Source organism: Onychostruthus taczanowskii, unplaced genomic scaffold, assembly GCF_017590055.1.
Source record: "Onychostruthus taczanowskii isolate IOZ18803 unplaced genomic scaffold, ASM1759005v1 scaffold56, whole genome shotgun sequence".
Classification (NCBI taxonomy): domain Eukaryota; kingdom Metazoa; phylum Chordata; class Aves; order Passeriformes; family Passeridae; genus Onychostruthus; species Onychostruthus taczanowskii.
Window position 1 is genome coordinate 1,367,834 of NW_024503235.1, and position 27,848 is coordinate 1,395,681.

Genomic DNA, 27,848 nt, shown 5'->3' on the forward strand with positions numbered 1-27,848 from the left:
CCCCTCCGTGGGGAAGGGGCTGCCTGTGGTGGTGTCTCCACGTGGGGCTGGGTGCTGGGGACCCCCCAGCCACCAGGGCTTTGTCCCCTGGGCTGTGTCCCCACACCTGAGCAGTGGCTTGGCCACCAGCCTGTCCCCTCCTGCTCCAAGCCCCGGTGCTGGGGGACTGTCCTCACTCAGGGCCCCCCTTCCACCAGTGCAGCCAGTGCAGGAGCCCCCCAGGGATGGGGACTGTCCCCAGGGCCCCCCTCACCCCAATACCAGCCAAGCTCCAGCTCTCATCCCACCAGGGGCTGTGGGGGCACAGCGGGGACTACAGGACCTGGGCAAGGGACAGTGACATCTGCAGGGTGGGGGGTGGCAGGGGGGGCTCTGGGGGTCCGTGGGGCTCAGAACTGCATGGCCCCGCTGGGGTCACACTGCAGCAGGCGCACGATGGACGGGTCGCTCTTGGCCCCTATGATGAACTCCTCCAGAGAGAGCTTCCCTGCGGGGAAGGGGACACAGCTCAGCCACCTCCTGAGACCACCCAGAGCAGCCCATGGACCCCCCTCCCCACCTGGGAGGAGCACCCTGGGGTGCCCAGCGGCCTGAGCCCCTCCTGAGCGAGGCCACGAGCCGTTTAATCAGCTCCTTCTGAGAGCCCAGGATTTAGCCATGAGACCCCTCCCTAATCCCCTGCAGCTCCTCTCATTTACCATCGTTATTAGTATCCATCTGTCGGAAGATTTTGTCCGTCCTTTTCTCCGGGGTGGATTCGTCTTCAGGCATGTTCATGACAGAGGAGACCATTTTGTAGATGGCCTGGGGGAAGGAGAGGGGGTTAGGGTGGGCTCCTGGCATTGCCCACCTGCGACAGGGACAGAGCTCCGGGCTTTGCTTCCCTGGGAATGGGGATAAATGGGAATGGGATCAGGCTGTGGCTCCTGCAGCTCCCAGCACAGCCAAGCCTGGAGCTGCTCCTGCACGGAGGGTTTGGCCACCGGGATGCCACTGCAGTGGCCATGAGAATCACCGGGATGGGATTTGGGCAAGGACAGCGTCTCCTGCCTGTTTGCCAACACTGCCCGCCCTGGCAGCACGGGAGACTCCCGGGATGAGGTGACAAAGGGACATCCCCAGGCAGGGAACCACTCAGGACACCTCCAGGACAAAACGACCCCCGCAACCACACCTGCAACAGCAACAACTTCATCCCTGCTACTGCAAAACCCCGTCCCGGGGATCCCGCAGCGCGAAATCCCCAACCCACCCTCACCCCGGGAGGCGACACCGGCAGCGCGCAGCGGGAGCCGCGGCAGAGCGGCGCTGCCCGGTACCTGCACGATCTCCAGCATCTCCTCCCGGCTGATGTAGCCGTTGCCATCCAGGTCGTACATGCTGAAGGCCCACATGAGCTTCTGCTCCAGCTTGCCGCGGGAGGTGACGCTCAGGGCGATGATGAACTCCCTGAAGTCGATGGTGCCGTCGCCGTTGGTGTCGAAGGTGCGGAAAACGTGCTCGGCGAACTTGGAGGCGTCGCCATAAGGGAAGAAGTTGGCGTAGATCTTCTTGAACTCCTCCACGTCCAGCATGCCCGAGGGACAGTCCTTCAGGAAGCCCTTGTACCAGCCCTGCAGCTCCAGGTCGGAGAACTCCGTGTTTTCCCGCAGGTCCTGGAGCATCTCCGGCCGGAGTTTGCTGTTCTGCTTCCCCATTGCGCTGCGGGGGGACGAGCGCTGCGGGGACAGGGGGGTCCTGGCCGGGCTCGGGGGGTCCCTGTGCGCTACAGGAGGGGACAGGGACGGGGCAGCGCTGGCTGGCAGCCCCCGGACGCCGATGCTGCTCCCTCCATCCCGCTCTGAGCCGTCGGGGCCAGCCCCGGGGAGCCCCCAGCGCCAGCCCCCTCCTGTTTGCGTAATAAGCCCTTCGAGCTCATTTGCATAATATAGAGGTGATATTTAGGTGGGATCAGCAGCGCAGAGCGGCCCCGAGGAGGGGAGGGAACCCCGGCAGAGCCGTGCCTGCGGTTCTGGGTCCAGCCCAGCTTTGGGCCGGCCGGATCTGGGTCAGATCCCCCGGGGGATCCCCTCGGAGCCGGGTTATTTCCAGCTCCTCCGCTCTCTCCGTTCATATTTGATGCCTCCGGCGGGCACTGGAGCCCCAGGAAGGGCTGGGGGTGGCAGGGACCTGCCCGGGGCTCTGTCCCTGCCCCACGGTGCCCCCAGCCCAGCCAGGAGGAGCTCACCAAGGGAGAGTCCAGCACCCAGCCTGGGGACTCCGTGGTGACCTTGTGCCACTGCCACCGTCCTGGGGTGCCCGGGGTGCAGTGGGGGCTTCAGTGCCTGGAGCTGCCTTATCCAGAGCAGGGAGAGGCCCCCCAGCACCCCCAAAACCCCAGAGATTCGTTCAGATCTCAGGGCAAACGGGACTCCCCAGGAGGAGCAGCCTGGACCCCCCAGTTTCGGGGGGCTGGGACCCCACAGGGTCTCTCCATCCGCCCCCCCCCCCAGGCTCCAGCAGCCCGAGGAAGGATCTGCGTGTCCCCACCCCACTCAGGGGTCCCCGGTTTTGTCCCCCAGGGGTCTGTGACCCCTCCCCACTGCCCGGGGCAGCCCCCACCGCTGGGGAGGGAACCCGTGGGGGGCTCAGCACCCCGAGAGGGCTCTGCAAGGACCCCCCCAAAAGCGGACACCTCGGGAGGGGCGGCTGGGCACCCCCAGGGAATCCTCTCCGAGGCTGGGGGGGCTCCGGGGGACTCCCCCCAAAACCGGACACGCTCGGATTGCCGGGACATCCCCAAAAGAAGCGTCGGGGACCGAGGGGGACCCCGGGCACCCCCGAAAGACTCGGCGGGGCGGGGGCGGCTCTGCCGGACGTGCCCGGGCTGGGTCCGTGCCGGTGCCCCGGGCTCTGCGGCTCCTCAGCGCCCCCCGCTCGTGTGTGTGCGTGTCCCCCCCGGGCCCCTTGTCCCCGCCACCTCCTACCTGCCCGGACACGGCCGCTGTCTCCGCCGCCACCGCCAACGCAGCCCGGGAGCGCCCGCCGCAGCGCCGGGAGGGGGGGGGCAGCGGCACCGGGGGGCACCGGGACCGGCACCGGGGGGCAGCGGCACCGGGGGGACACCGGCACCGGGGGGCAGCGGCACTGGGGGGCAGCGGCACCGGGGGACACCGGCACCGGGGGCACCGGCACCGGGGGGCAGCGGCACCGGGGGGGCACCAGCAGCATCCCCCGGGACCCCCCAGGACACCGCGTATCCCCCGGGACTCCACCCCATGCAGGAGAGCTCGGGGTGCAGCCCCTGTAAGGGGTTGGGGGGGCTCTGGGGGCACGGGGAGGTCTTGGGGAATGGGAGCACTGGGAACACTGGGAACACTGGGAGGTTTCCAGGCATTGGGAACACTGGGAGCACTGGGAGGTTTCCAAGCACTGGGAGCACTGGGAGGGTTTCAGGCATTGGGAGCACTGGGAGAACAGGAAGGTCTTGGGGAATGGGAAGGCTGAGAGCTCTAGGAGCACTGGGAAGTCTTCAGGCAATGGGAACACTGGGAAGGAGCACTGGGAGCACTGGGTGGACTGGAAGGTCTTTGGGCACTGGGAACTGAGAAATCTTGGGAGACTGAGAGCTCTGGGACCACTGGAAGCACTGGGAGGGCACTGGGACCACTGGAAGCACTGGGAGCTTTGGGAGCACTGGGAGTTTTGGGAGGGCACTGGGAGCTTTGGGAGCACTGGGAGCTTTGGGAGCACTGGCAGAACTGGGAGAACTGGGAGCTTTGGGAGCACTGGGAGAACTGGGAGCTTTGGGAGCACTGGGAGCTTTGGGAGCACTGGCAGAACTGGGAGAACTGGGAGCTTTGGGAGCACTGGGAGAACTGGGAGCTTTGGGAGCACTGGGAGCTTTGGGAGCACTGGCACACACAGTCTCCACTGGCCCCAGAAGCTGCCAGGCCTGGCTTTTTGGGGTTAAATGGGACATTTTGGTCTGGGTGTCCCCAGGATCCTCTTGAGGGTAGCAGAGCCTCCCCAGTGGCTCCAGCAAGGAGCAGAGTGGCTTTCAGAGCCCTGAAGAGGATCCAGCGGGGACAGATGCTGTCCCTGAGGAGGTGCCAGCCCCAGCAGGGCTCCCAGGCTCCCTCTGGGATGGCCCTGGCAGCAGATGGCAGGGGCAGACGGGAGGAAGAGTCACACTCCTTGGAATTACACAAACAAAAATGCACCAAGGGATTAAATGCAGGCCCCACCGCTGGCCTGGGGCAGCAGGGATGTGCTGGGGTGGCTGCTCCATGATGGGGAGTTGGGGGGAAGGAGCCAGCATGGGCTAATTCACTCAAAAATCTCCTGGGCATTAAAAAATCGTGGCTGAGCCTCACTGGAAGTGTCCAAGGCTGGGTTGGATGGGGTTTGGAGCAGCCTGGGATAGCAGAAGGTGGCCCTGCCATGGCTGGGGGGGCACTGGGTGAGTTTAAGGTCCCTTAGAACCCAAACCAAGCTGTGATCAGTGAGGCTGAGGGGCTTTGGGCACCCACTGAGGGAGACCTGGCACCTGCAGGCCCCAAAATGCAGGCTGAAGCGGGGCAGGGGACGGGGAGCAGTCCTGGCACAGCACCCAAAACCCAGGGATGTGCCTTGGAACAGCTCTGGACCAAAGAGAGGGGGAGAGCTGGAGCAGAGCAGGCCCTGAGGAGCACAGGGAGTTCACACACACAGGAATGAGCAATTCCCACTCAGAAACCTGGGAATCCTCCCTGAGCTCCACGTCGGGGTTTGTGCACTGGGATCCAGCCCCGTGGAGCGTTTTGGGAATGGGATTGGGCTGGAAACACGGGAACTGAGGAGGGGAGGTGCTGCAGGGGTGATTTCTCCTCTCTTATTGTAGAAAGAGATTTGGGAAGGGGAGTGGGATGGGGTGTGAGCAGAAAGGAGAGGAAAAGGGAGATTTGTGCCTTTGGGAAGAGACCCTGGGGGGCTGGAGCTGAGCACCCCATGGACAGCAGTGCCAGGGCTGGGGGGCCCCGAGGTGGGGGTGCCACCCCCCCCTCTGATAATCTTCATATCTATTTTAATCCCCCCGGGCATGAGTGACAGAGGCAGAACTGACGCAGGCTGATTTGAAAGCATCCCATTTCCGACTCCAACCCGACCCTAAACCCACCTAATCCCCGAGCTGGCAGGGATTGCAGGAGGGAGAGGGAGGATAATGCCCGGGAGGGGGGCACGGGCAGGGACATCAAACCCCCGGGGGTTCACAGGGTCCCTGGCACACGGGGGGCAACCCCCACCAGCTCATCCTGCCTGGCTCCCACCCCCTCCACCCCAAAAATGTCCTGGGTTTATGGCTGGTACCCCTGCAGCACGCCTGGCAGGGGGTGGGCAGCGGCTCGTGGTGCCCTGGGGGTGCCAGGGCTGCTCCGGGCCGGGTCCTGCTGCCAGGAGGGGCTGAAGTGGCCACAAGCGCCACTGTGGCATCGTCCCCAAGCTGCTGGGGACAGAGCGGGGTGCTGTGATGCCTGCCTGGGAGTTCCCGCTCCTTTTCCTCCTGGTTTTTTTCCTCCTCCTCCTCCTCCCTGCAGGGATTTCGGTGGGAATTTCCTGCGTTGCCATGGCAGCCGTGAAGCCCCCGAGGCTTGGCTGCGGTAGAGCAGGGTGGGGTGGGGCTGCAGGGGACACCGGGAGGGGACACCGGGAGGGGACACCGTGGAAAGAGACACCCCGGGAAGAGACACCCTGGGTGAGGACACCCCGGGAAGGGACACCCGGGAGGGGACACCGCGGTGTCCCTGTGCCCCAGGACGGGGGTTCAGGGCTCCCAGGGCTCCTGGCACCCCTCGGCGTGTCCCGGGCTGTGCGTGGTGGCCTCGGCGTGGCCCTGCCTGTGCTCCCCAAGCTGATGGGGCTCGCTGATGCTCGGCGTGCCCGGAGCTCGGTGATTTGGGGTCCAGCATCAGCCTCACCGCCCTCATCACCCCCCAGTGCCCACGGGAGCATCCCCAGGGTGCCCACACAGCCAGGGTGGCACGGAAGGGGTGCAGGGGTACCCAGGATGGCTGTGGGTGTGCCCGGGGAGGTTTGGTGCTCAGCACACACCAGACACCACCGTAAAACCTTCTGGGAGACTGGGACAAACTGGGACAGGGCAAAGCAGGGCTGGCAAACCAGGGTGTCCCCAGTTACCACACAGACCCCTCCACTCGGGCCCACGCTGTCCCCAGAGCGTGTCCCTGTCCCCACAGAGTGTCCCTGTCCCTGTCCCAGAGCATGTCCCTGTCCCCACAGCGTGTCCCTGTCCCTGTTCCCAGAGCCTGTCCCTGTCCCTGTCCCTGTCCCTGTCCCCAGAGCCTGTCCCTGTCCCCAGAGCGTGTCCCTGTCCCTGTCCCTAGAGCATGCCCCTGTCCCTGTCCCCAGAGCCTGTCCCTGTCCCCAGAGCCTTTCACTGTCCCCAGAGCCTGTCCCTGTCCCCGTCCCTGTCCCCAGAGCCTGTCCCTGTCCCTGTCTCTGTCCCTGTCCCCAGAGCCTTTCCCTGTCCCCAGAGCCTGTCCCTGTCCCCGTCCCTGTCCCTGTCCCCAGGCCTGGCCCCGCGGAGGGCACGGGGAAGGTGAGCGGAGCAGGGTGGGGCAGGGGCTGCGGGAATAGCCGGGGATTAAAAGCAAATACCCAGATAATGAGGATGTTCGGTAAAAAGCCCATTTGTATAATTTAAACCCCTAATGGGCTTCCTGGAACACAAAGCCCTTTGTGATGCCCCATCTCATCTGGATCAGGAGCCGCTCTCGCTAAATCTTCACTCCGCAGCGCGGGGATGCGGGGACGTTTCGTAACATTTTAAACGGAGTGGCTCCCGTGTCCCCGTGTCCTTGTGTCCCCCGTGTCCCCGTGTCTTTGTGTCCCCCGTGTCCCCGTGTCCTTGTGTCCTCTGTGTCCCCCTGTCCCTGTGTCCCTGTGTCCCAATGTCCCCCTGTTCTCGTGTCCCCGTGTCCCCCGTGTCCCCTTGTCCCCATATCCCCCGTGCCCCTCGTGTCCCCGTGTCCCTTTGTCCCTGTGTCTCTATGTCCCCCATGTCCCCGTGTCCTTGTGTCCCCTGTGTCCCCCTGTCCCTGTGTCCCCCATGTCCCCGTGCCCCCATGTCCCTGTGTCCCCCATGTCCCCGTGTCCCCATGTCCCTGTGTCCCCAATGTCCCCGTGTCCCCATGTCCCTGTGTCCCCAATGTCCCCGTGTCCCCATATCCCAATGTCCCCTGTGCCCCTCGTGTCCCCGTGTCCCTTTGTCCCTTTGTCCCCGTGTCCCCGTGTCTCCGTGTCCCGTTTCCCCATGTCCCCCATGTCCCAGTGTCTTTGTGTCCCCAGTGTCCCCGTGCCCCCCAGTCCCTTTGTCCCCGTGTCCCCGTGTCTCCGTGTCCCCTGTTTCCCCATGTCCCCCATGTCCCCATGTCCCCGTGTCCCTGTGTCCCCAATGCCCCCATGTCCCCGTGTCCCCACATGCGGTGCCCGCGGTGCCACCCTGCAGCACGTCGCGCTCACCTCGCCCTGCCAGCCAAGGTCGGGTCCCCTGGGGACACCGTGCCGGTCCCCGCGGGGCACTGGCCCCTGGCCACATGCCCTCAGCAGCGCTGTGCCACCGGCCCGGCCCGGGTTTGGGGCACTTTGGGCACAGCCGTGTCCCTGAGCCGGGCCAGGCTCTGCCCCGGCTCCCCGGGCTTGGGCTCTGTGTCCCCGTGTCCCTGAGGGGTCAGGACATGACCAGGGCTGGCTGCAGCTCGTCCCTGTCGTGTCCCTGAGGGACCGAGGGCTGCGGAGGTGGCACTGCCATCCCGGGGAGGGCACGGCCCCTTGGTGCAGGAATGGTGACACTGAGGGGGGGGGAATTGGGACTGGGGTCCGCACCCAGATTGTCCCTTGTCCTCAAGGAACGCAGGGGTTAAACGCCATCACCAATGCCATCAGTGCCCCCAGTGCCACCAGTGCCACCACTGTCCCCAGCGCAGCGGCCACGCGCGGGCCCCGGGCTCCCTCTCGTGGCTTCTCGCCCCTTCTCATGAGGTGACCGAGGGACCCTCGGGGACCCGGAGCGACAGCGGGGCCGGGGGGCTCCGAGCCGGGGGACCCCAGTCCCCTCCCGGGCCAGCCCGGCTGTGCCCAGCCCCCGCGGGGCCGGAGTGCGGGTCCTGCCCCGGGGTGCCGGGGGATGTTGGGGGGTCCCGGCTGTGCCCCCCATCCTCTCCCGGCCGCGCGGTGTCGGCAGATGGCAGCAGCGGCTTTCGGCAGCGCCGGGATGCGGGGGGGTCCCCGCACTTCCCGCACCTCCTGAGCCCCCTGAAGCCCCTGTACTCTCTGTATCCCCCGAACCCCCTGTACCCCGCACCTCCTGCACGTCCTGAGCGCCCTGAACCCCCTGTACCTCCTGAACCCCCTGTATGCCGCACCTCCTGTACCCCCTGCATCTTCTGAACCCCTTGTACCCCCTCTACCTCCTGTACCCCGCACCTCCTGAACCCCCGAATCCCCTGTACCTCCTGTACCCCCCGTACCCCCCGTACCCCCCCTCCCCCCCCCATCCCTCCTGTACCCCCTGTACCCCCTGTACCCCCTCTACCTCCTGGACCCCGCACCTCCTGAACCCCCGAATCCCCTGTACCTTCTGTACCTCCTGAACCCCCTGTATCCCCGTACCTCCTGTACCCTCTGTACCCCCTGTGCCTCCTGAGCCCCCTGTATCTCACACTTTCTGCATCTCCTGAACCCCCAGAACCCCCTGTACCCTCTGTACCCCCTGTACCTCCTGTACCCCGCACCTCCTGAACCCCCGAATCCCCTGTACCTTCTGTGCCCCCTGAACCCCCGAATCCCCTGTACCTCCTGTACCCCCTGTACCCTCTATACCTCCTGTACCCCCTGTACCTCCTGAGCCCCCTGTATTCCACACTTTCTGCACCTCCTGAACCCCCAGAACACCCGTACCCCACACCCCCTGCACCTCCTGCACCCTCTGCACCCCTGTACCTCCTCAGTGCACCCCTCAGTGCCACCACAACCCCCCAGGGCTGGGACCGTCCCTCTGGGGGGACATCCAGCCCCATTTCCCTGGTGGGCTGCACACAAAGCCCCTCGCAAGGGCCCAACACCGATTTAGGGACAATTTTTTGGTGTCACAGGGCTGTGGGCTCGCTGCTCGGCTCCTTCCAGAGCCCAGCCCGGTGAGGAGGGCGGGCAGGGAGGGGTGGGACAGCTGGTGGCCTCCCGGGTGTCCGTCTGGTGCCGGGAGAGGGAAGAGGAGCGTCTGCGGAGCCTGAGTGCGTAATTAGAGCTGCGACTTAATTGGCAGACGGGGGACGCGTGACGGGCGTGGTGTGACTTGAATAGTGATGGGCTCGGGAGGTGGAGGAGGCTCCGCACTGCACGGGGAGCCCAGGGGGAGCAGGACACCCCAAAAAGCTTTGCCCTGTGTTGGGAGAGGGGACAGGGAAAGGACAAGCTCAGCGTGGGCTGTGCCACGGAACCCGGGGGCCTGAGCCCCCCGAGGGGACATCGGTGCGTTGGTGACATCCCAGGACACGCGCTGGGCGTGGCAGATGTCATGGGGCTGGAAAAGAGCAATGTTCCTCCTTTATTTGGAAAGGGGGAAAGGAAAAAGCCAAGGAATTGTGGTGTTTGTGCTCAGTCTCTGGAAAAATACCAGGACACATCCAAAACCCTCCTGTGGGAGTCTGGGAGGCAGGATGACAGGGACTGGCCTTGTCACATCTGCCAGCAGCCACTGGGGCAAAACACTGCCTATCCCATGTGCTGGGGCCCAGCCTTGGCCAGGATGGGGCCCAGACAGGCAGGGAATCCTTGGTTTTGTGTGCCAATCCCTGCATCTCACTGCTGGGAGACTTGGAATTCCCTCTGTGGGGATGGGGAAGCGCTGCTGCTGCTGCTGCTGCTGCTGCTGCTGCTGCTGCTGCTGCTGCTGCTGCTGCTGGCACGGAGGCACATCCTGCTGGGACCTCAGCTTTTCCTTCCTGGAGCTGTCCTGGCATCACTGGTACCAGAACTCGGGGTTTGTGATGCTGCTCCAGCTGTGCAGGCCACGGAGGAGGCACCACCAGGAGCCTGAGCCCAGCAGTGTCTCCTGCCCAGCCTCGTGCTGTGGTGAAGGAAGGCCCAGGGGAAGCAGCAGCCTGGCCTGGAGCCACCTCCTGCATGCCCAAATCCTGCTCCTCCTGCATGCCCAAATCCTGCTCCTTCCAGCCCAGTCATCCCTCCATGGCAGTGCCCAAATCCTGCTCCTCCCAGCCCAGTTATCCCTCCTTGGCAGTGCCCAAATCCTGCTCCTCCCAGCCCAGTTATCCCTCCTTGGCAGTGCCCAAATCCTGCTCCTCCCAGCCCAGTTATGCTTGCATGTCAGTGCCCAAATCTGCTCCTTCCAGCTCAGTTATCCCTCCATGGCAGTGCCCAAATCCTGCTCCTTCCAGCTCAGTTATCCCTTCAGGGCAGTGCCCAAATCCTGCTCCTTCCAGCCCAGTTATCCCTGCAGGGCAGTGCCCAAATCCTGCTCCTCCCAGCTCAGTTATCCCTCCATGGCAGTGCCCAAATCCTGCTCCTTCCAACCCAGCTATCCTTGCAGGTCTGTGCCCAAATCTGCTCCTTCCAGCCCAGCCACGTGTGGCCAGATTTGGGGGACCCCAAGCTCAGAGCAGGCAGCTCCAGCGAGAGGCTGAACCCCCCAGTCCATCCCGGGGCTCCTGCTCCTCCCCTGCACCTTCTCCAGCACTGAAGTGATGAAATTTTAATCTGCTGCCAGGCAGGAGATGCAAGGGAGGCACCACAGGCACTTCCCTGGGCTGCAGCAGGGAGTGTGGCACAGACACCGTGCTGGGAATTGTCACCACCCAGAGAAGTGGAGTGGCACGGGTTTGGCAGGACAGGGCTGTCCCCTGGCTGTCCCCTGGCTCTGGCAGAGGATTTTTGGCTCTCCCTTGGTGCCTGTCACTTGTCCAGGAAGGATCTTTGGAGACTTCTCAGCTGTGGGGTGTCTCTCACTGAGCCCCCCAAGCAGCACTGTGCCCGTGCATGGCCAGAGGGAGGGTGGCATGGGGAGGGTGGCATGGGGAGGGTGGCATGGGGAGGGTGGCAGGGGCTGCCAGGGCCCCTGATTCACCCCCCTCTCCACCCAGCTGCAGGGATGAGCAGGGAAAAACCATCAGGCCACAAAGCAAACCATAAGGACCAGGACTGCCAAAAATGTGGGGACCCCAGTGATGCTCCTGGGAGTCCCCAGCACAGCCGGGCAGGTGGCAGATGAGCACCTGGGACAGACGGACAGCAAGGGACACACAGGCAGCACTCCCCACCCTCTGCACGGGCAGGTGCCCCAGTCAGGGCTGTCCCTGGGTGCTGGAACGTGCCAGCCGTGCCCAGAGCCACCCATTCCATGTGCAGCCCCTCCCAGGGCCAGGACACACCAGAGCTGGTGGGGAGCAGCAGCGGGGTCACAGCAGGGTCCCCCCTCAGTGTCGCAGCTGAGCTGGGGACTTGGATTCTGCTCCCATCGCCAGCGAGCATCAATCAGAGGGTGCCGGTTAATTAACCTGGAGGCACGGCTAATTCCAGAGGCTCCTCGGGTCCTGTTCCCTCGGAATTCAGCTGACCCGCAGGGGCTGTGTGACACCCCCGCTGTGTGACACCCCGGGGGTGCCCCGTCCCCGCTGTGTGACCCCCCGGGGGTGCCCTGTCCCCGCTGCTGTGCCCCAGGGCTGCTCCCGGCCGGGATGGGACCCCCGGTGCCCGAGCATCCCCGGGACGGCTGTGCCGGGACCCCGGCGGGGGCGGAAAGGGCAGGACGGGGAAACTGAGGCAGAGAGCGGTGCCGTGCTGGGCGGGGGGCCCGAGCCGCCCCCGTCCCGCCGCCCCCGGGGCCGGGGGAGGGACCGGAGCGGGGCTGCCCGGCGCTGCAGCGGGCGGAGCCGGGGCTCGGCGGGGCCGCCTCCCGGCCGAACCCAGCCGTACCGTGCCGTGCCGTACCGAACCGAGCCGAGGCGAGCCGGGCGGAGCGGAGCCGCGCCGCACCGGGAGGCACCGGGCGGCACCGGCGGTACCGGCGGCCCCGGCGCTCTGCTCGGCCCGGCCCCGAGCGGCCGCGGGGGATGGAGCCTTTCCTCGGCTGCACCGGCGCCGCGCTCCTGCTCTGCTTCAGCTACGCCGGTCTGCGCCCGGTGGAGGCAGGTACGGGCGGCCGGGCCCCGGGAGCGGCTGCCGGGGCTGTGGGGAGGGGGCTCGGTGCCGGGAGAGACCCCCGGGGGGGGGAGCGGCGAGGGGACGGAGTTTGGGGGCGCCGGGACTTTGCCGGGAATTGGGTGAGGAAGAGGATTTGGGACACGCAGCCCCGCGGCACCGGGCTCGGGCAGCGGCGGGGAGGGAGGTGTGGGAAGCGGGAGAGGGAGAGCTGGGCAGGGGCAGGGGGAGGATTTGGGCACCTGAGCAGCGACCCCCGGTTCGTGTCACGGAGCTGAACCGGAGTGGAGGGGACAGAGCCGGGTCTGCTCTGCCAGTGCCCCTTCCCGGATGCCCAGGGCCCAGCCGGGCTCTGCTGGGAGCCCTGTGAGTGCTGGGGAAGCAAAGTGGTCCCAGAGGAACCCCCGTGGTCCCAGAGGAACCACGGTGGTCCCAGAGGAATCACCTCTCCAGGGGCACTGCACATCCTGGCCACAAAAGCCAGGCCCCTCCGAGCTGAGCAGCTCACCTGGAGCGGGGGATCTTTGCTGAAGGCAGTGGTCCCTTGGGCTGGATCTAATTTTGGAGCTACCAGGATGGAGCCGAGTCCACTCCTGCCTTCACTGGCCCCAGCACCCCCTGTGTGGGTGTGAAGTGGGCAGTGCTGGTGGAGCTCCCCAGCCCAAACCAGTCTCCTGCCCTGGCTGCAGGACGTTGGTGGAGCAGCTGCTTTGATTTGCAGCCTGCTCATTGCCAGGATATCTTGCGTTCCAGGAGGCTGGGGGTGATTATTAGGGATGCAGAGCTCCAGGGAGTGGAAATTCCTTCTCTCCAGCCATCCCTGGAAGTTGCTGGAGTTACATTTGGGCTGCAGCGAGCCCCGGATGCCTTCAGCTCTGCCACCCATCCTTGGCCAGGCATCGCATTCTGAAGTTGCTGTTTCACAACTGCCAGATCCAGGGAGATTAATGAAACATCCCCAAAGGGAGGGAGCCACGAGGAAAACACCGCGGCACAATGGAGGCGTCTGCAGTTGTGACAGCACTCGGGGTTTCTGCAAACTGGGGCACTTCCCTGCTCCTCCTTATCCTTGGATCACCTCGCTTGGCATCCCAGAGTAAACAGGGAGCTGTGTCCCTGCCCATAACCACCTCCTGCTCCTGCCTGGACTGGGAAGTGTCCGTGCCACCTTCCTGGGAGCTCAAGGGGAGCTGGGTGACTTTGGGGTGGTGCCATGCACCCCCACTGCCTCCTCCTCCTGTGCCACCCGTGCCAAGGGTCCTGACGAGCTCTCCCTGCACCCAGGTGAGGCAGAGAGTTTGTGCTGGCCCTGTTTTCCAGAGCAGGAGCAGGAACAGAGGGATGAGGGCACTGAGTGATTTTGCCAAGGTCACACAGAGGTAGTGGCAGTGTCACCACCGTGACAGCTCCGTGTCCCCAGCCCTGCTGATGAAGTGGCCACAAGGCCACCAAGGCACACGAGCCCAGAGTCATTGGAAAAGCCCATGGGGAGGAAATCATTCCCAGGCAGGGATGGAGGCTCCAGGGTGTGTCCCCTTTGGACCCAGGGCTTGTGTGAGTGGGTTTAAAATAATTCCTGTCATGAGAGATTAAAGCTGTCATTCCCAGGAGGGACTGGTGTAAATTCCCCCCTGGCAATGCCAGGGCAAGGGCTGGTGAGTGGCACCGAGCACAGGCCCTGCTCTGGATTCAGGGATTTTGGCCAGGCAGGACCATTTTTTGCCAAGGTGATGCCAAGGTGAGTGAGGAGGGGAAGCAGGAGCAGGAGGATGAGGTGGCTGAGAAATAATCTTCACACCAATGCTCTCTGGCAACCCCAAATCCCACCTGGGTGGGTGATGCCCTCCCATCACTCCCACTGCTCCCAGAAGGTCCCAGAGGAAACCCTCAGGATGGTTGGCAAGTCAGGAATAGGATTTAATTTCCCTCCTCATTAGGCTGAGCTAATGAAGAGAGGGGAGCTGGGCTGAGCTCAGGACACTGCTCAGGGCTCAAAGAGCAGGGGGGTGATGATGGAAGACCCCAAAATAGGCCACAGCTCCTGTGACTTGCAAACAGCCTCACTGTGAGGTGCCAGCCCGTAGAGCAGCTCAGGTCAGGTTTATTTTTGTGAGATGGAGAGCAGAGGTGACACAGCTCAGGTAAAACCTCTCCTGCCAGCACAGCTCTGGGCCAGCCCTCGGGACCAGGACAAGCTCCACTTTGAGGAGCCCCTTCACAGCTCCCCAAAAAGGTGCCAAACCCCCCTGGTTGGATTCTGAGGCATGTCCTCACCCCCTGAGCCACTTCAAACCAGCCTCACCCCCTCCCCAGGCAGCCCCCAGCCTCGTGGGGGGAAGGAGAGCAAAGCAAAGGCACTGATCTGACTCCAGGTGCTGATCCCCAGCTTGTCCGAGCTGGATGTGCTCCCCCGAGCCCGGGGAGCTGGGATCACCCGTGGGTCAGGCTGAGCAACGAGCTCAGCAGGCTCAAAAGGTGTCTCAGCAATTTGGAAACAACAAACCAGCCCATTGCAGCCCTTTCCCTCCACCCCAGAGGCCGGGGAGATCCCTGCCTGGCTGGAGGGTGGCGTCAGCACTTTATTGATTGCTGCGCTCCGCGTGGGAGGGATTTAATTGGGATGTGGAGGTTTCTCACCCCGGTGTCAGGCTCTCAGCAGGGATGGTGCTGTGAGAGGCAGCCAAGGTTCAGCCATCCTCTTCCAAATGCTGTCTCCTGCTGGGAATCTGCTGGTGGGAAAGGGAGATTCCTCCCAGAGAGATGTGCTTGCAGTTATTAGCCACGCACTCCATGGCAGCGCCATCCACGTGCTGGTCCTGGATCCATCCTCACCCTTTGGGTGTTCATTGCTAAACAAAGTCTGGCTGGTTTATGAAGTGCTCAGAGGCTGAATTAGGGCCTGGATCGAGTATAATTCAGTTAAAGGCAGGAATGTATTGAGCAATGGAGCTGCAAGCCTTTATGTGTGCAGTAAAAAGTGGGATACAGGAGCAGAGCTGGGCCGGGAGCAGGCAGCAAAATCCTGGGAGAGATCTGGTGTCAGCACCCAGCACTGGCCAGGAAATTCCCAGGCTTCCTCACCCCTCTGATACTACAGAGGTGTGGGATAAGAGGAGCTAAAAAACCCTGTGGTACCCAGCCCTCTGTGGATATTTAGATCCTGGATAAAACATGCCATGATGGGAACGACTCTGCTCTGAGCTGGCAGCATTTAAACCCAAACTGTGGCACTGGGGGGACCTGAGAGAATCCTGCCTGTCTCTGGGACTCTCCAGGGTAGAAATATTCCTTCCTTCAGCCCCAAGGAATTCCCAATGGCTGGCTGGCCACAGTCTCTGTGCTCCCTGAAAAGGCTCCACGCTCCTGGCAGCATTTCCAGAACGTTTGGGCAGCTGCTCCCTGGGGAATGAGCCACAGAGCCAAGGGGTGGGCAGGAGGGGGCTGGTGGACTATTAATATCCCATTTTTATAGGGAAGTGAGGGTCAGCAGGGAATAATTGCCTCTTTCCCAGCTGAAGAACCACCAGTTGGCCTCTCAGCTCTTTGAAATCTCTGGATTTTAGCAAACAGCTCTGCTTCCCGTGGGGCTGGGGGCAGGAATGATCCCACACATTCCCCTGGGGCTCTCTTCATTAAAACCCTTGGGAATGCTGAGCAGTGTGCCAGCCCTTCCTACACACCCCATAAAACCCACAAACAATTACAGCCACGGATGGGATCCGTGCTGGGAGAGCACAGAGAAGCAGCAAAAGCAGCTCAGTGTGAATCCACACTCGGGGAAAAGACAGAAAACATCACATGGATTTCAGGGATGCTCCTTTCAGGTCGTGTCCTTTCATCTCCTGCGTCTCCAGGGAAGGTTGTGGTGCAGAAATCAAGAGATGCTGGGAATTGAGGCTGGGATTCACTGCTTCCTGCAGGAAGGGGCAGCTGGAAAGCAGGGAATGAGCTGCTTTAGAGCTCAGCTCACCAGACCATGTCCCTGGGGCTCTGAGGCAGCTCAAGCCCTTCCCAGCAGGGAAGGAGCTGCTTGGGAGAGGAGCTGAGTGAATTGGAAACTGCTGGGAATGCAGCACAGCCTCAGGAAGGATGCAATTCCAAGCACTTCCATGGGACAGGTGAATTCAGGGGGTTTGGGGGACCCCTTGGCTGGAGAGATAAATCCAGAAATACACTTTAATTCCAGACCTGTGGCCTGGACTTGGCTGGCCTGAGGTGACCCCAAGGGTGTGACATTCCCACAGGTTCCTCCTTTTCTTCCTTTTGTGGCCTGGGTACCTCCCTGATCCTACCAGACACCCCAAGGTTTGGACACCCCAATATTCAGCATCCTCCTCATTCCCAGGTGACAGCAGCAATGGGATGGAACAAACTTTTTCCCCTGCTCCTTTTCCCACCCCTCCCATCCATGCCACAGCTCCCACAGGGAATCCACCTCACAGGGAAGCAGGGGGTGCTCCTCTTCCTCGTGCCACTTGCTCTAAAAAGTATATGAGGCTCCTCTCTGTCCAATTAAAGTCCAACAATAACGAGGAAAAACATTTAATGGAAGGCTGGGAGGGGTTCTCAGCACGGGGAAGGGATGAAGGATCATCTCCAGGGCTCAGGATTTCTTGGTGCACAGCGGAGGCTCCGACCTGCTCCTGCCAAAAGGGCCCCAGGTGCGGCGGAATCGGGGAGGGCTGGGACACATGGGCCTGGGGGATGGGAGATTTCGGGCTCTGTGGGAAGGAAACCAGATGGGATTTTAGAAATCCTCTGTTTTTAAGCTGCTATTCATGTTTAAAAGTCCAGATTTCAGCTGAAGTCATCAGGGTTTCCCTTAATGAGGGGTGGGATGATTTCTGCTGACATGAAAATGAGAATATTTTTTCCCCATCTAAATTTGGGCAAATATCCTCTGCTAGTTTGAAGGGTGGGATTTGCTCCAGCATCTTGCACTGGAATGAAGTTAAAGTGCTAAACCAGGAATCTTGCACCATTCCCTTATGGAGCAGACAAGGAATGTGCTGCCCTCAGCAGCTCTGGAGTAAACAGGCACAAAAATAAAAACCTCGATCCACAACCCATTCCTTGCTATCCCTGCAGCATTCCCACCCTCTGTTCCCATTCCCAGAACACCAGCAGCTTTCCTGGCTGCCACAGGCACAGAAGCAAAGTTTCCACGAGTTGCACATGACTCTAGAAGGAAAGAAAAATTTTGGATTTGGCACCTCAAGGCCCTGCTGGAGCTGCTGACCCCCTGCAGCCAGCTGGGAAATGACAGGAATTACACCTTTTCCACCTGATCTCAGCCAGGCTGGCACTGACAAAGAGCTGCAACAGGGCCAGGGAGCCAAAAGTCCTGTGGAATATCTTGGAACAGTGTTTTAGGTCTTAGGAAGTCATGATCTCATCATTTCATTTCTTGGGAACGGGGAGAAAAGCAACCTCATGGATGAAAATTTTGGTTCCAAATTATCCCCACAGCTCTGGGAGCAGGAAATTAATTTTCCTGGGTTTGTATATCTGTCAAACACGGTTTAATTCTCTTTTTAGTGTTTTTATGTTGGTTTGACACCACTGATTTGAGTGTAGCAGTGCAAGGGAACTGCTGTCTTGGATTGCTGAATTTTAGAGCTGCTGACTTGAGGAATACCCTCTCTCAGGTATTCCTACAAAGAAAGGTTCTAGAATGTTCCTGACCTGGTTTGACATGGCTGATTTGGGTGTAGCAGTGCAAGGGAAGGCACATTGGGATCTGCTGTCTTGGATTGCTGAATTTTAGAGCTGCTGACTTGAGGAATACCCTCTCTCAGGTATTCCTACAAAGAAAGGTTCTAGAATGTTCCTGACCACCCACTCCAGGGGATTTCTCCCTCACCTCCATCCAGATTCCAGTTTTGGAAGCGTCAATCTTTGGGTTTCAGCTTTGCCGAGTGCTTCCCTCCTGCCTCACAGCTCTCCACCCTCTCCCACCACTTCCCAGGAGAGTTTTTTGCTCTCCTGCAGCTCTTCAAGGTCCTCCCAACTCCCCCACATCTTATGCCATCAGGAAACTCGGACACTTTTCATGCTGTGCCTCCCTCAAGGTCACAAATTTCAAAGGGGACCTGAACACTCCGAGTGCTGTTCCCTTTTCCCGGCTTTTTTTTTCCCCGTGATCTCTGCTCTCTGTTCCTGTGGGGTTAATTCATCTCTTTTCAAAGCCCTCCTCCAACTGAAGCTGGCTAAGTCAGTGGTAGCTCTTAAAAAAAAAAAAAATTAAAATTTAGCTCCTAAAAATACCCAGGGAAGACAAGCAGGGCGGGATTGAGCGCTGCAGCCGGGAAGGGCGAAGTGCTGGGCTGCAGCTGGAGAATGTTTTGTCTCCCATCCCTCAACTCCGTCATGTCCTCCGTATGTTCCAGCAAATTCATCAGGCATGACTCACAGACCTTCCCCGTGCACATTCCTGTCTGCTGACCGCCCCTTCCTAAAATTAGACTCGACTTTTGTTGCTTCAGTCACGGGGGAAGGTGAAGAGATGCAGACCCACGTCCCTTCCTCGTGTCACAGCCGGCTTTGGAAGGGACTTTAATTCCAGGATGGGGAGGATGATCTGTCTCCTTCCTCGGCTTGTCATTGGCACTGCTGCTGCAGGGAGGGTGAGGATGGTGAGGGATCCCACCCTGGGGAATTCTGCTTCATTCCATGAGGGCCAGGCCCTGGGAATGAGAATGCTCTGGGTCAACACCAGCTCCATTGTTAGTCCAGAGAGGAATGACATTCCTCTGTGGAATCACAGACTTGCTGCTCCTCCTAAAGTCCTAAATTTGTGTGAATTCAGCCATTCAGTGGCTTTTTTTCTGACTGAGAATCAGTCTGGCTCAAATGGCTCCTCCAGACATTTTATTCCTAAGGCTCTACCTGCTGGCTGTGAAAGGAACAAGGGATTGCTGTGCCAAGTGACCTTCAGCTGGGGAATTCTGATTCTGTGCTCCTCTGTTCCTGAGGGAACATTCACCAGGAGTGATGTCAGACACTGACACTACAGCTTGAATATTTTCAGCTCCATCCAGGCATCTGGGAATGACCATAAATCCAACAAGTGTCACTGGAGATGGGCACAAGTGCACCCCTCTTGTACTGGTGAGCTGTGCCAGCCCCAAAGGGGTGGTTATAATGAAATAAAAGTATTAATTTCTCATAAAAATTGGAATAAAATGACTCTTCCTCACCCTACTGACCTCCTGGGGCTACTCAGAGCACTCACTGCTTTGGGTTCAGAGCAGAGCTGAAGATTGTGAATGAACTTTCATCAGAGGAGTAGGAACAGAGTCCAGCTGGAAGAGCTGTGCCAAGCCTAGGAGGCAAAACCTTCCCAGGAAGGGCTTTGGATTGGGCAGCTCCCTTGGGAAGAGGCTCCTGGGGAGGTTGTGCAGGAGCCCAGCTCTTCTTGGCAAGGCTGGGAGGATCCTGCTGGAAATTCAGCTGCACTCTGGAACTGGGAATAAGCACAGAGCCTCAGGCTCCTGCTCTCCTGCCCTTTCCACATCACAATATCCACCGTGTCCTGGCAGCTCCAAGTGGATGTGCCACTGGATGTGATCTGATATCAGCCACAAAACATTGTAAGGAACGTTTTCTGCCAGGGAAAAAACACAAGGAACTCTCCCAGTTATTCCCCTCCTGTGTTTCAAACCTCTGGAATGCTCCTCAAAGCATTCAGAGTGCACAGGTCCATGGCAGAGCTGGAATTTCCTCCCAGCTGTCACTGTCAGGCTGTGACAGGGAAAAATGTGGCTGGGGAGGATGGATGGCATCAATGAGCTGCTCAGGGCTTGGCTGTGGTGTTCAAGGAATTCTTCCCAAGGGTTGGGTATTTCACACATGGAGTTGTGGAATGGTTTGGGTTGGAAGGGGCAGAAGATAAGCCAGTCCCACCCCCTGCCATGGGCAGGGACACTTTGCACTGTCTCAGGTTGCTCCAACCTGGCCTTGGACACTTCCAGGGATCCAGAGACAGCCACAGCTTCTCTGGGCAACCTCCACCACCCTCCCAGGGAAGGATTTCTTCCCTACATTTAACTTAAATTTCCTCTCTATCAGTTGGAACCCGTGTTGAATGTAACTCTTATTCTCAGCTGACATCTCCTAGCTCCACCCTGGGAATCGAGACCTGGAGTGCCCGCAATTTCCAGGTCACAAATCCAAAACAGATCCCGAGGAAGGTCCTTTCCCACTCCTTTCCTTGCCCTTGCTGTGTCTCCTGTCCCTGTAAAGGCTCTGCTCTCCCTCCTTGCAGACAGCCCGTCGGCTCCAGTAAATGTCACAGTCAAACACCTGAAAGCCAACTCGGCCGTGGTCACTTGGGATGTCCTGGAAGATGAAGTTGTCATTGGATTTGCAATTTCCCAACAGGTACCGTGCCTAGAATTACCCAGTTTCAGCCATGTCCATCTCCCCCCAGGTTCCCAAACCCTCTTGCTGCAGTTTAAGCCCATTCCTTCTCGTCCTGTCCCTCGTGGTCCTGGAGGGGATTTGGCTCCCCCGTCCCCTTTGCAGCAGCTCTTTGTGCCTTGGTGGCTGCAGAGAGGGAAGGATCCTGATGGTTTCTCCACATCCACGTGGTGGGCAGGGCAGGAATCAGTGGCCTTAGGTGACAGCAAATGCACATGGAGAGGCCTCTCCACCACTCTGTGCTCTCCTCTCTCGGCTTCCAGAAGAAGGACGTGCGGATGCTGCGCTTCATCCAGGAGGTGAACACCACCACCCGCTCCTGTGCCCTCTGGGACCTAGAGGAGGACACTGAGTACATTGTGCATGTCCAGTCCATCAGCATCCAAGGCCAGAGCCCTGCCAGTGAGCCAGTCCTCTTCAAGACCCCCAGGGAAGCTGAGAAACTAGCCTCTAAAAATAAAGGCAAGTGTGGGTGAGTTCCTACGTGGCCCCTGGGACACAGGGCTCCACAGAGAGGAACCGGGATCCTGTGTGGTGAGAGGAGCTGGGAGAAACCCTGGGTGATAAATAGGATAAACCCTGTGATTCAAACACTCATGGAGCTGAGTGTCCTCTCAGGATGTGCTGAGGGGACAAGCTGGAAGGGGAACAAGGTGCCAGGGAGGTGCTGCTGCAGGTGGCTGCTCCTTCTCCCATCTCAGGTGAGATTTAACAAAGTGAGGAGGAGGTTTACAGCTCTGTTCTGCTCCCTGCAAGTGGAGAATGCCAGGGGGAATTCCTACCCAGCCTGTGAACTCATGTGGAGCCAGCCCCCCTGGATGGCACTGGGCACACCACTGTGCTCACAGGGCACTTGTGGGATTCAAGGTGCCTCCTGTGCTTGGGTTTCAGGGAAAAAAAATACCCAGAGGCTCCCACTTTTCTTATATTTTCAATATTTCTGCCAAATCACAGAGAGCTGAGCTTGGAAGGGACCTCACCCAGGCAGGGTTAAGTAGAGCAGGTTGTCCAGGATCCCATCCAGCTGGGTTTTCGTTATCTCCAGGGAGAAAATCAGGCACTTCCTCACTGGCAACTCCTTCACTTGTTCCTCTTTAGCCACACCAGGCTCTTGAGGGTTTTCTGTCAGCAAGAATCCTGCTCCAAAGAGGGCCTGGAAGAGCAGGGCTGTGGGGACACCCAGGTCCCCCCCTGGCTGCTGAGGGCCCAGCCTGTTCCAGGGCTTTTGGCCGTGATTCTGAGGATATGAGTCCTTGACTCTCTTTATTAAACTGATTTGGAGACTGTAAATCCTGAATTGCTGTTTATCTGGAAGCACTAAGAGGAGCACTGCTCCTTTCCTGGGGGCCTGAACTGTAATCTCCTTAATGCTTTGAAGCCAAGGAGGAGAATTCCGCCCTGCAAAAAGGCTCTGCTCCTTCCTGAATCCCAGGAAAATATCCTGCCAGGCTCTCCACGCTCCTGAGCTGGAGCTGCTGGAGCATGCCAGGCTTTGTGACAGGTGCAGATGGCACTAACAGGGACAGGGACAGCAGAGAGAGCAGCCGTGGGGACAGATAACACTGCCCTGTCCCACTGCTCCCCCCTGGCCCCGTCCCCTCAGGGTGTCACAGGATGGATCCTGGAATCCCAGCCTGGTTTGGGTTGGAAGGAACATAAATCTCATCCTGTGCCACCCCCTGCCATGGGCAGGGACACTTCCACTACCCCAGGGTGCTCCAAGCCACTTCCAAGCTGGCCTTGGACACTTCCAGGGATGGAGCAGTCACAGCTTCTCTGGGAAATCCATTCCAGCCCCTCTCCACCCTCACAGGGAGGAATTCCTTCCTAAATCCTGATCCAAGGAGTCTCAGGACTCTGCCCCTGACACACAGACTGGGCTCAGGAGCACTCCTAAGCCAGGCTCTGAGCTGGGCTTTGAGTCTCACAGTGTCTCTTTGCAGATGAGGTGACAATGAAGGAGATGGCGAAGAAAAACCAACAGCTGCGAGCGGGGGAAATCCTCATCATTGTCGTGGTGTTGTTCATGTGGGCAGGTCAGTCCCAACCCTCTGTCCAAAATAAAATCCACAGGATATCCTCAGGAATGCCTGGCTGCACGTGGAACCATGAGAGAAACCTTTCCTCCCACCAAAAAAAAAAAGAGTTCTCAGCTGTAAGGGCACCTCAAGTTGGTTTTGCAGCTCAAATTTGGTGCACCAGGAAGCAGAAAATGGATTTGATGGAAGCAATTCCCTATGGCTAATCCTGTAATCTCATTTTTTTCCAGACTGCCCTGATTATGATACCCTCAGCCACAGAATCATGGAATAGTTTGTGTTGGAAGGGACATAAAGATCATTTTGTTCCACCCAACCTTCCACCAGAGCAGGTTGCTCCAAGCCCTGTCCTGGAATTTTTCCAGGGATCCAAATATCCAACAGGATATGCCTTGAGTCCTTCAGATATTACAGGTTGCAGTAATTTTCTGGATATTAAATTACTCCAATCCTCAGGCAAAACAGTTTTAAGAGTCTTGCTCTCCACATATTTATATTTATATTTATATTTATATTTATATTTATATTTATATTTATATTTATATTTATATTTGGCAGTACCAAGAGCCTCCTGAGTCCACGGGGTGGTACAACATTTTTATATTTATATTTATATTTATATTTATATTTATATTTATATTTATATTTATATTTATATTTATATTTTCCACAGACATTTCCCCATCACAGAAAGGGATGCAGGAATCCAGGTGGCACTGAATCAGATCCATGTATAATAATTTTTTCCCCCCTTATTTGCATCTCCAGAGACTGGACAGCAATTATTCCTAAAGCAAACAATCACATGAAAATCGAAACGTACTTAGAAGATTTCCAGAACCTCTAGGCCATTATTTTTTCAGCACTTATGCCATGTTTTAGTTGTGCACATCCCAGTTTCAATGCCCTGCCAGGGAAAATAATCATGAATAATTACATGGGGTGACTGAACAACTGATTCATCTCCTGCTGTAGAATAATCTCAGACTCGGATCAGCGGGGAACAAAGAATTTGCTAATCCCACAATTTCCCTTCCAGACAAATTACTTACATTTAAAAAGCAAAAGGGGTGTGGGGAGAATTTCTCTACATCAAATGGGTTCTTTAAAAAGTCTCAATACACAAAAACCTCCTTCCAGCTTTTCACCTGTCCTGTATGACAATATTTGGGAAAATCCAAATGCAGCCAGTCCCTGTCCAGGGCTCTGGACTGAGCCAAGCCCCAGCTCTTGTTTTTCTGGAATTTTTCATGGCATTTTCCTTCTTTGTGTGCCAGTTTTACCCAGAGAAATCACACAAGGAGTGGCCGTGGCAGATGTTAACGACTTTTCTCCTGGAATCAGCCATTTACCCACATTCCCAAAGAAAGAATTTGGGCCACTGTGTTTATCAGCAAAGCCTGGGGGCAACCGCCAGGCTCGTTTTATAGAGCACTTCATGACGTGATGCTGGAAGATTTAAATATATTTGGCTATTAAGGAAGATTTTTCAAGGAGGGAAAAGCAGCATCTGCCTGGATCCACTTCACCTACGTGTCTGGAATCTGCAGGCAGAGATGTTATTTGGTGGAAACATCACATAAAAGCTTCTCAGACAGACATTTGCAGTCATCTTACGTGCCACGGCTGCCCCTGCTTCCCTCTCCACGTGCCTGGGGGTGTGGGGGAGGAAATTTCCACTCACAGCTTGTGCTGGTGCCCATCTGCAGGTGCTGGCAGGTTGAGAACCTCCCCTCTGCCAGCTCCAGCTCCAGAGGACAGGGAGCAGAGGACAGGGAGCAGAGGACAGGGAGGAGAGGACAAGGAGGAGAGGACAGGGAGCAGAGGACAGGGAGAAGAGGACAGGGAGAAGAGGACACAGAGCAGAGGACAAGGAGCAGAGGACAGGGAGCAGAGGACAGGGAGCAGAGGACAGGGAGGAGAGGACAGGGAGGAGAGGACAGGGAGAAGAGGACAGGGAGCAGAGGACAGGGAGCAGAGGACACAGAGCAAAGGACAGGGAGCAGAGGACAGGGAGAAGAGGACAGGGAGAAGAGGACACAGAGCAAAGGACAAGGAGCAGAGGACAGGGAGCAGAGGACAGGGAGCAGAGGACAAGGAGCAGAGGACAGGGAGCAGAGGACAAGGAGCAGAGGACACATTTTCACCAGGCAGAAATTCCAGGAGCTCCAGTGCTCGCTGAACCGTGGGGTTGGTGTTGGTCCAGGTCCAAATGCAGGGCTTAAAACACTTCATAACAGGGAGGCTGGAATCTAATTAATCTTCAGTCGTCCTGTCTAACTAGTTTAGCATGGAATTAAGGGAAGGGAAGAGCCAGAGGGCAGGCTGGCTGTGGTCTGGGAGGAACTGGGAATGCTGCCGAGGCTGGCCAGAGGGATCTGTGATCTCTGCAGGCTGCTGAGCTCCTGGGTGTGATGGTGATGCTCTCTCCCGGCAGGGGTGATCGCCCTGTTCTGCAGACAGTACGATATCATCAAAGATAACGAGCCCAACAACAGCAAGGAGAAAGCCAAGAGCGCCTCGGAGAACAGCACACCCGAGCACCAGGGCGGGGGCCTCCTGCGGAGCAAGGTGAGCGCTCCATTTGTGCTAAAATCAGCCCAAAAAAGCTCTGTTAAAAATCCTCCCCCCCAGGCGGGATGCGGGAAGGGAACACCCTCCACGCCCACGGCTCTGCTGATGGGGACAGCAGCGTTTCGCTCCCACCTCCAGCATCCTGCGTGGCCGCCAGAAATCAGATTTCAAGCCACGTTTCTGGATGATCTGAGCATCTCTGGAGAAAAAAAAAAAAAAGATAAAAAAGAGTTCTTCGGGTCCTCCCACAGCAGCACGTGGCAAAGAGGACACTGCTCCTGTAATTAACTGGAGAGTTAATCAGCAGGAGCAAAGATGGTAACACACGCCATGTCGAAGTGTAAATAGGTCAAGCCTTTAATTTACCCCAACTTATTTCAATTAATGTAACTTCCTCGTGTTGCTGTTCACATTCCCACCGTATTTATTTAGTATTTGAAATAGTTCAGTGAATTATGACGGTTCAGAAGCAGTGATGAATCCCACAAGCCTAAAAGCTCAACCCTGACCCTTTTTTCATCACCACAAAGGTGTGGGAAGGAGAATTTTCACAAAACACAACCTGCAGACTGCACTGAGCTGCGATGTGATTTTTTTTTCCCCTTCTATACATCCGTTTTTCTTTTGTTTCCTCTCCTAGTTTCCAAAAAACAAGCCCTCAGTGAACATCATTGAAGCATGACAGCCTGACACCTGAGAGATGGACTCCATGCCTCACTCTCACTCTGCCTCTGAGCCGTGATGACTGGGGAGGTGAAACATTGTCGGAGCGATTTGCAAAACAAGACCTCGTGATTGTCACTCGCTGGCATCCACCTCCTCATCTGTGTTTCTGCAAAACATCTGGCCAGGAAGGGATATCCTGCAAACAAAACAAACCCTGACACCCAAACAAAGAAGATGGAGAAGAATCGGTGATGCTGGAGTGATCTGGGTCGGAGCAACATCTCCCACGCTCACACTCCATCTTCTGGGACAGTTTTCCTGGTTTTTTGGGAATGCACAAGGTTCTGTTGTGTCTTTCTCTGGTCTCACTGTCACTCCATCCCTGGCAGTACTCCCAGGCATCAGGCACATCCCTCTCTGAGCAGGAATGGAGGGGAGCTCATGGCAAACGCCACCGAGAAGCCAAATTTTGGCCGCAGTGTGCTCGGGCCTCGCTTTGTTCATCGGTGTGTGTTGTGTAACACGTCTTGCAGGTGGGTTTTTCAAACAAAAAAGGCATCCCCCAGTTTCCATTTTTACCAGGAGAACTTCCCTGGCTGCTCTCCAGCCAGGCTGCAGCACATTCTCCACTGCTGCTGTCTCTCCTCTCTCACACTGGTGCTCTTCACCTCAGAAAAATCGGGGAACACTGAGGCACAGCCCAACATGAGGGGACACCAGAAGCTGTTCTTTAGCTTCCAGGATAATTTCAACCATTTTCTTCGTGGTGTTTTCAGCTGGGCCTGAGTCCACCACCAATGGGATAAAAGGTCCATAAAAATGTAGCCAGTCAGCAAAAAAAAATACAGAAAAAGACAAAATATCTGATGATACCGGTTGCTATGCAAGGTCTCCAGGGGCAGGAGCTGTTTATTGTAGAAGGCTCTGGCCTGAGGGGCTTTTTTCTGAGGGCTTAAGTTCTTAAAATGCTTATTTTAGTAAAGTTTCTGTGTGGGAAGGGCTGGTTCTCCTGACGTTGGAATGGCAGGAGGCTGCTGGAGACAGCCCTTCCTGAAAAGGGATGAGGATGGAGCAGAAAGGTCTGGGCTTCTCCTCTCTCTTAGAAAATGCTGGATGTCTGCAAGCTGACAGGATCCCTGGGGATTGCTGGTGCTCTGGAAAGCTGGGAGATGCAGGACCATGACATGAAAAAGATTTACTCTTTGTAGTGTGCCATGGGGTATCTGTGTTTATTTAACTCCTCCACAAGACCACTCCACATGCACTTAGGGGATGAGGTAGGATCCAATTTGTTCCATCAAATGCCAACAAAGGTTGGCCTGAGGAAGGTTTGGAGGAGCCTGGCTTGGGAGTTCCTGCACAGGAACAGCCTGGCAGTGAGGAGCTGCCATCTCTCCTCTTCCTCCATCACCAGCTTTTCCCAAAGAGCTGGTTTGGGAAAAAGGCACTGGGAAATTCTCCTGAAGATGTGCTGCTTCCAGCCAGGCCAACCCCAAAGGTGGCTCCAGGATCCTTTGCCTGAACATATTCTTCCATCACCAAGAAGGAGAGGTCACCACCTCTGATACAGACAGAGCAATAAACATTTTATAATGTACAATAAAAGATTAAAGGCATTTCTTGTGTCCTTGTAATGCCTGAATTTAATTATTTTATATTCACCTGCTTTGTGCAGCACACACACCCTAGAACTGTATTTCCCAGACTTAAAACCTAAACAGATCTACAAAATAAAATATTTTCTCAGTTTCTGGGTGGAGAAACCCAGGGAGGTTCAGAGTTGGTTCTGGCTGCAGAACTAAAAACAAACTTGCACCATAAATAGCACCCCAGCCCTACCTAACAAAATCCTTCAGCCACGTCTGTTATCTCCCAAGGAAGAAATAGCATTTGGAATGCACAGCCCTACAAAGGGAGATTTAGGACAGATGGTACAACATGTGCAAAATGATAAGG

At 57.8% G+C, this 27,848-nt stretch overlaps 2 protein-coding genes across 3 annotated transcripts; one reads left to right on the forward strand and one right to left on the reverse strand.

Moving 5' to 3' along the window:
- Positions 1-13,281, reverse strand: HPCA (hippocalcin). The gene is made up of 4 exons (XM_041417537.1): positions 12,701-13,281; positions 1,320-1,765; positions 699-804; positions 1-487 (listed from the first exon to the last, which is right to left on the reverse strand). The coding sequence occupies exons 2-4, from the start codon at positions 1,695-1,697 to the stop codon at positions 390-392; spliced, it is 582 nt and encodes a 193-aa protein (XP_041273471.1). The 5' UTR covers positions 1,698-1,765; positions 12,701-13,281; the 3' UTR covers positions 1-389.
- FNDC5 (fibronectin type III domain containing 5) lies at positions 11,942-27,508 on the forward strand. 2 transcript variants are annotated; one of them, XM_041417538.1, is made up of 6 exons: positions 11,942-12,183; positions 20,459-20,574; positions 20,877-21,075; positions 22,557-22,649; positions 25,090-25,223; positions 25,867-27,508. In XM_041417538.1, exons 1-6 carry the CDS (start codon positions 12,105-12,107, stop codon positions 25,906-25,908), a joined length of 663 nt encoding a protein of 220 aa, XP_041273472.1. In that variant the 5' UTR covers positions 11,942-12,104; the 3' UTR covers positions 25,909-27,508. The 2 variants fall into 2 exon arrangements, with proteins under 2 accessions (XP_041273472.1, XP_041273473.1); XM_041417539.1 differs by having other exon boundaries at positions 12,090-12,179.
- Positions 27,509-27,848: the final 340 nt, after the last annotated feature.

Excerpts from the sequence above, each read along its gene's own strand:
- HPCA (XM_041417537.1), bottom strand. The coding sequence starts at position 1,697 with ATGGGGAAGCAGAACAGCAAACTCCGGCCGGAGATGCTCCAGGACCTG. Across the intron at positions 805-1,319 it reads AGATGCTGGAGATCGTGCAG|GCCATCTACAAAATGGTCTC; the intron begins GTACCGGGCAGC and ends TCCTTCCCCCAG. Across the intron at positions 488-698 it reads GATGGATACTAATAACGATG|GGAAGCTCTCTCTGGAGGAG; the intron begins GTAAATGAGAGG and ends CCTTCCCCGCAG.
- FNDC5 (XM_041417538.1), top strand. The coding sequence starts at position 12,105 with ATGGAGCCTTTCCTCGGCTGCACCGGCGCCGCGCTCCTGCTCTGCTTC. Across the intron at positions 22,650-25,089 it reads GGTGTTGTTCATGTGGGCAG|GGGTGATCGCCCTGTTCTGC; the intron begins GTCAGTCCCAAC and ends CTCTCCCGGCAG. Across the intron at positions 25,224-25,866 it reads GGGGCCTCCTGCGGAGCAAG|TTTCCAAAAAACAAGCCCTC; the intron begins GTGAGCGCTCCA and ends TTCCTCTCCTAG.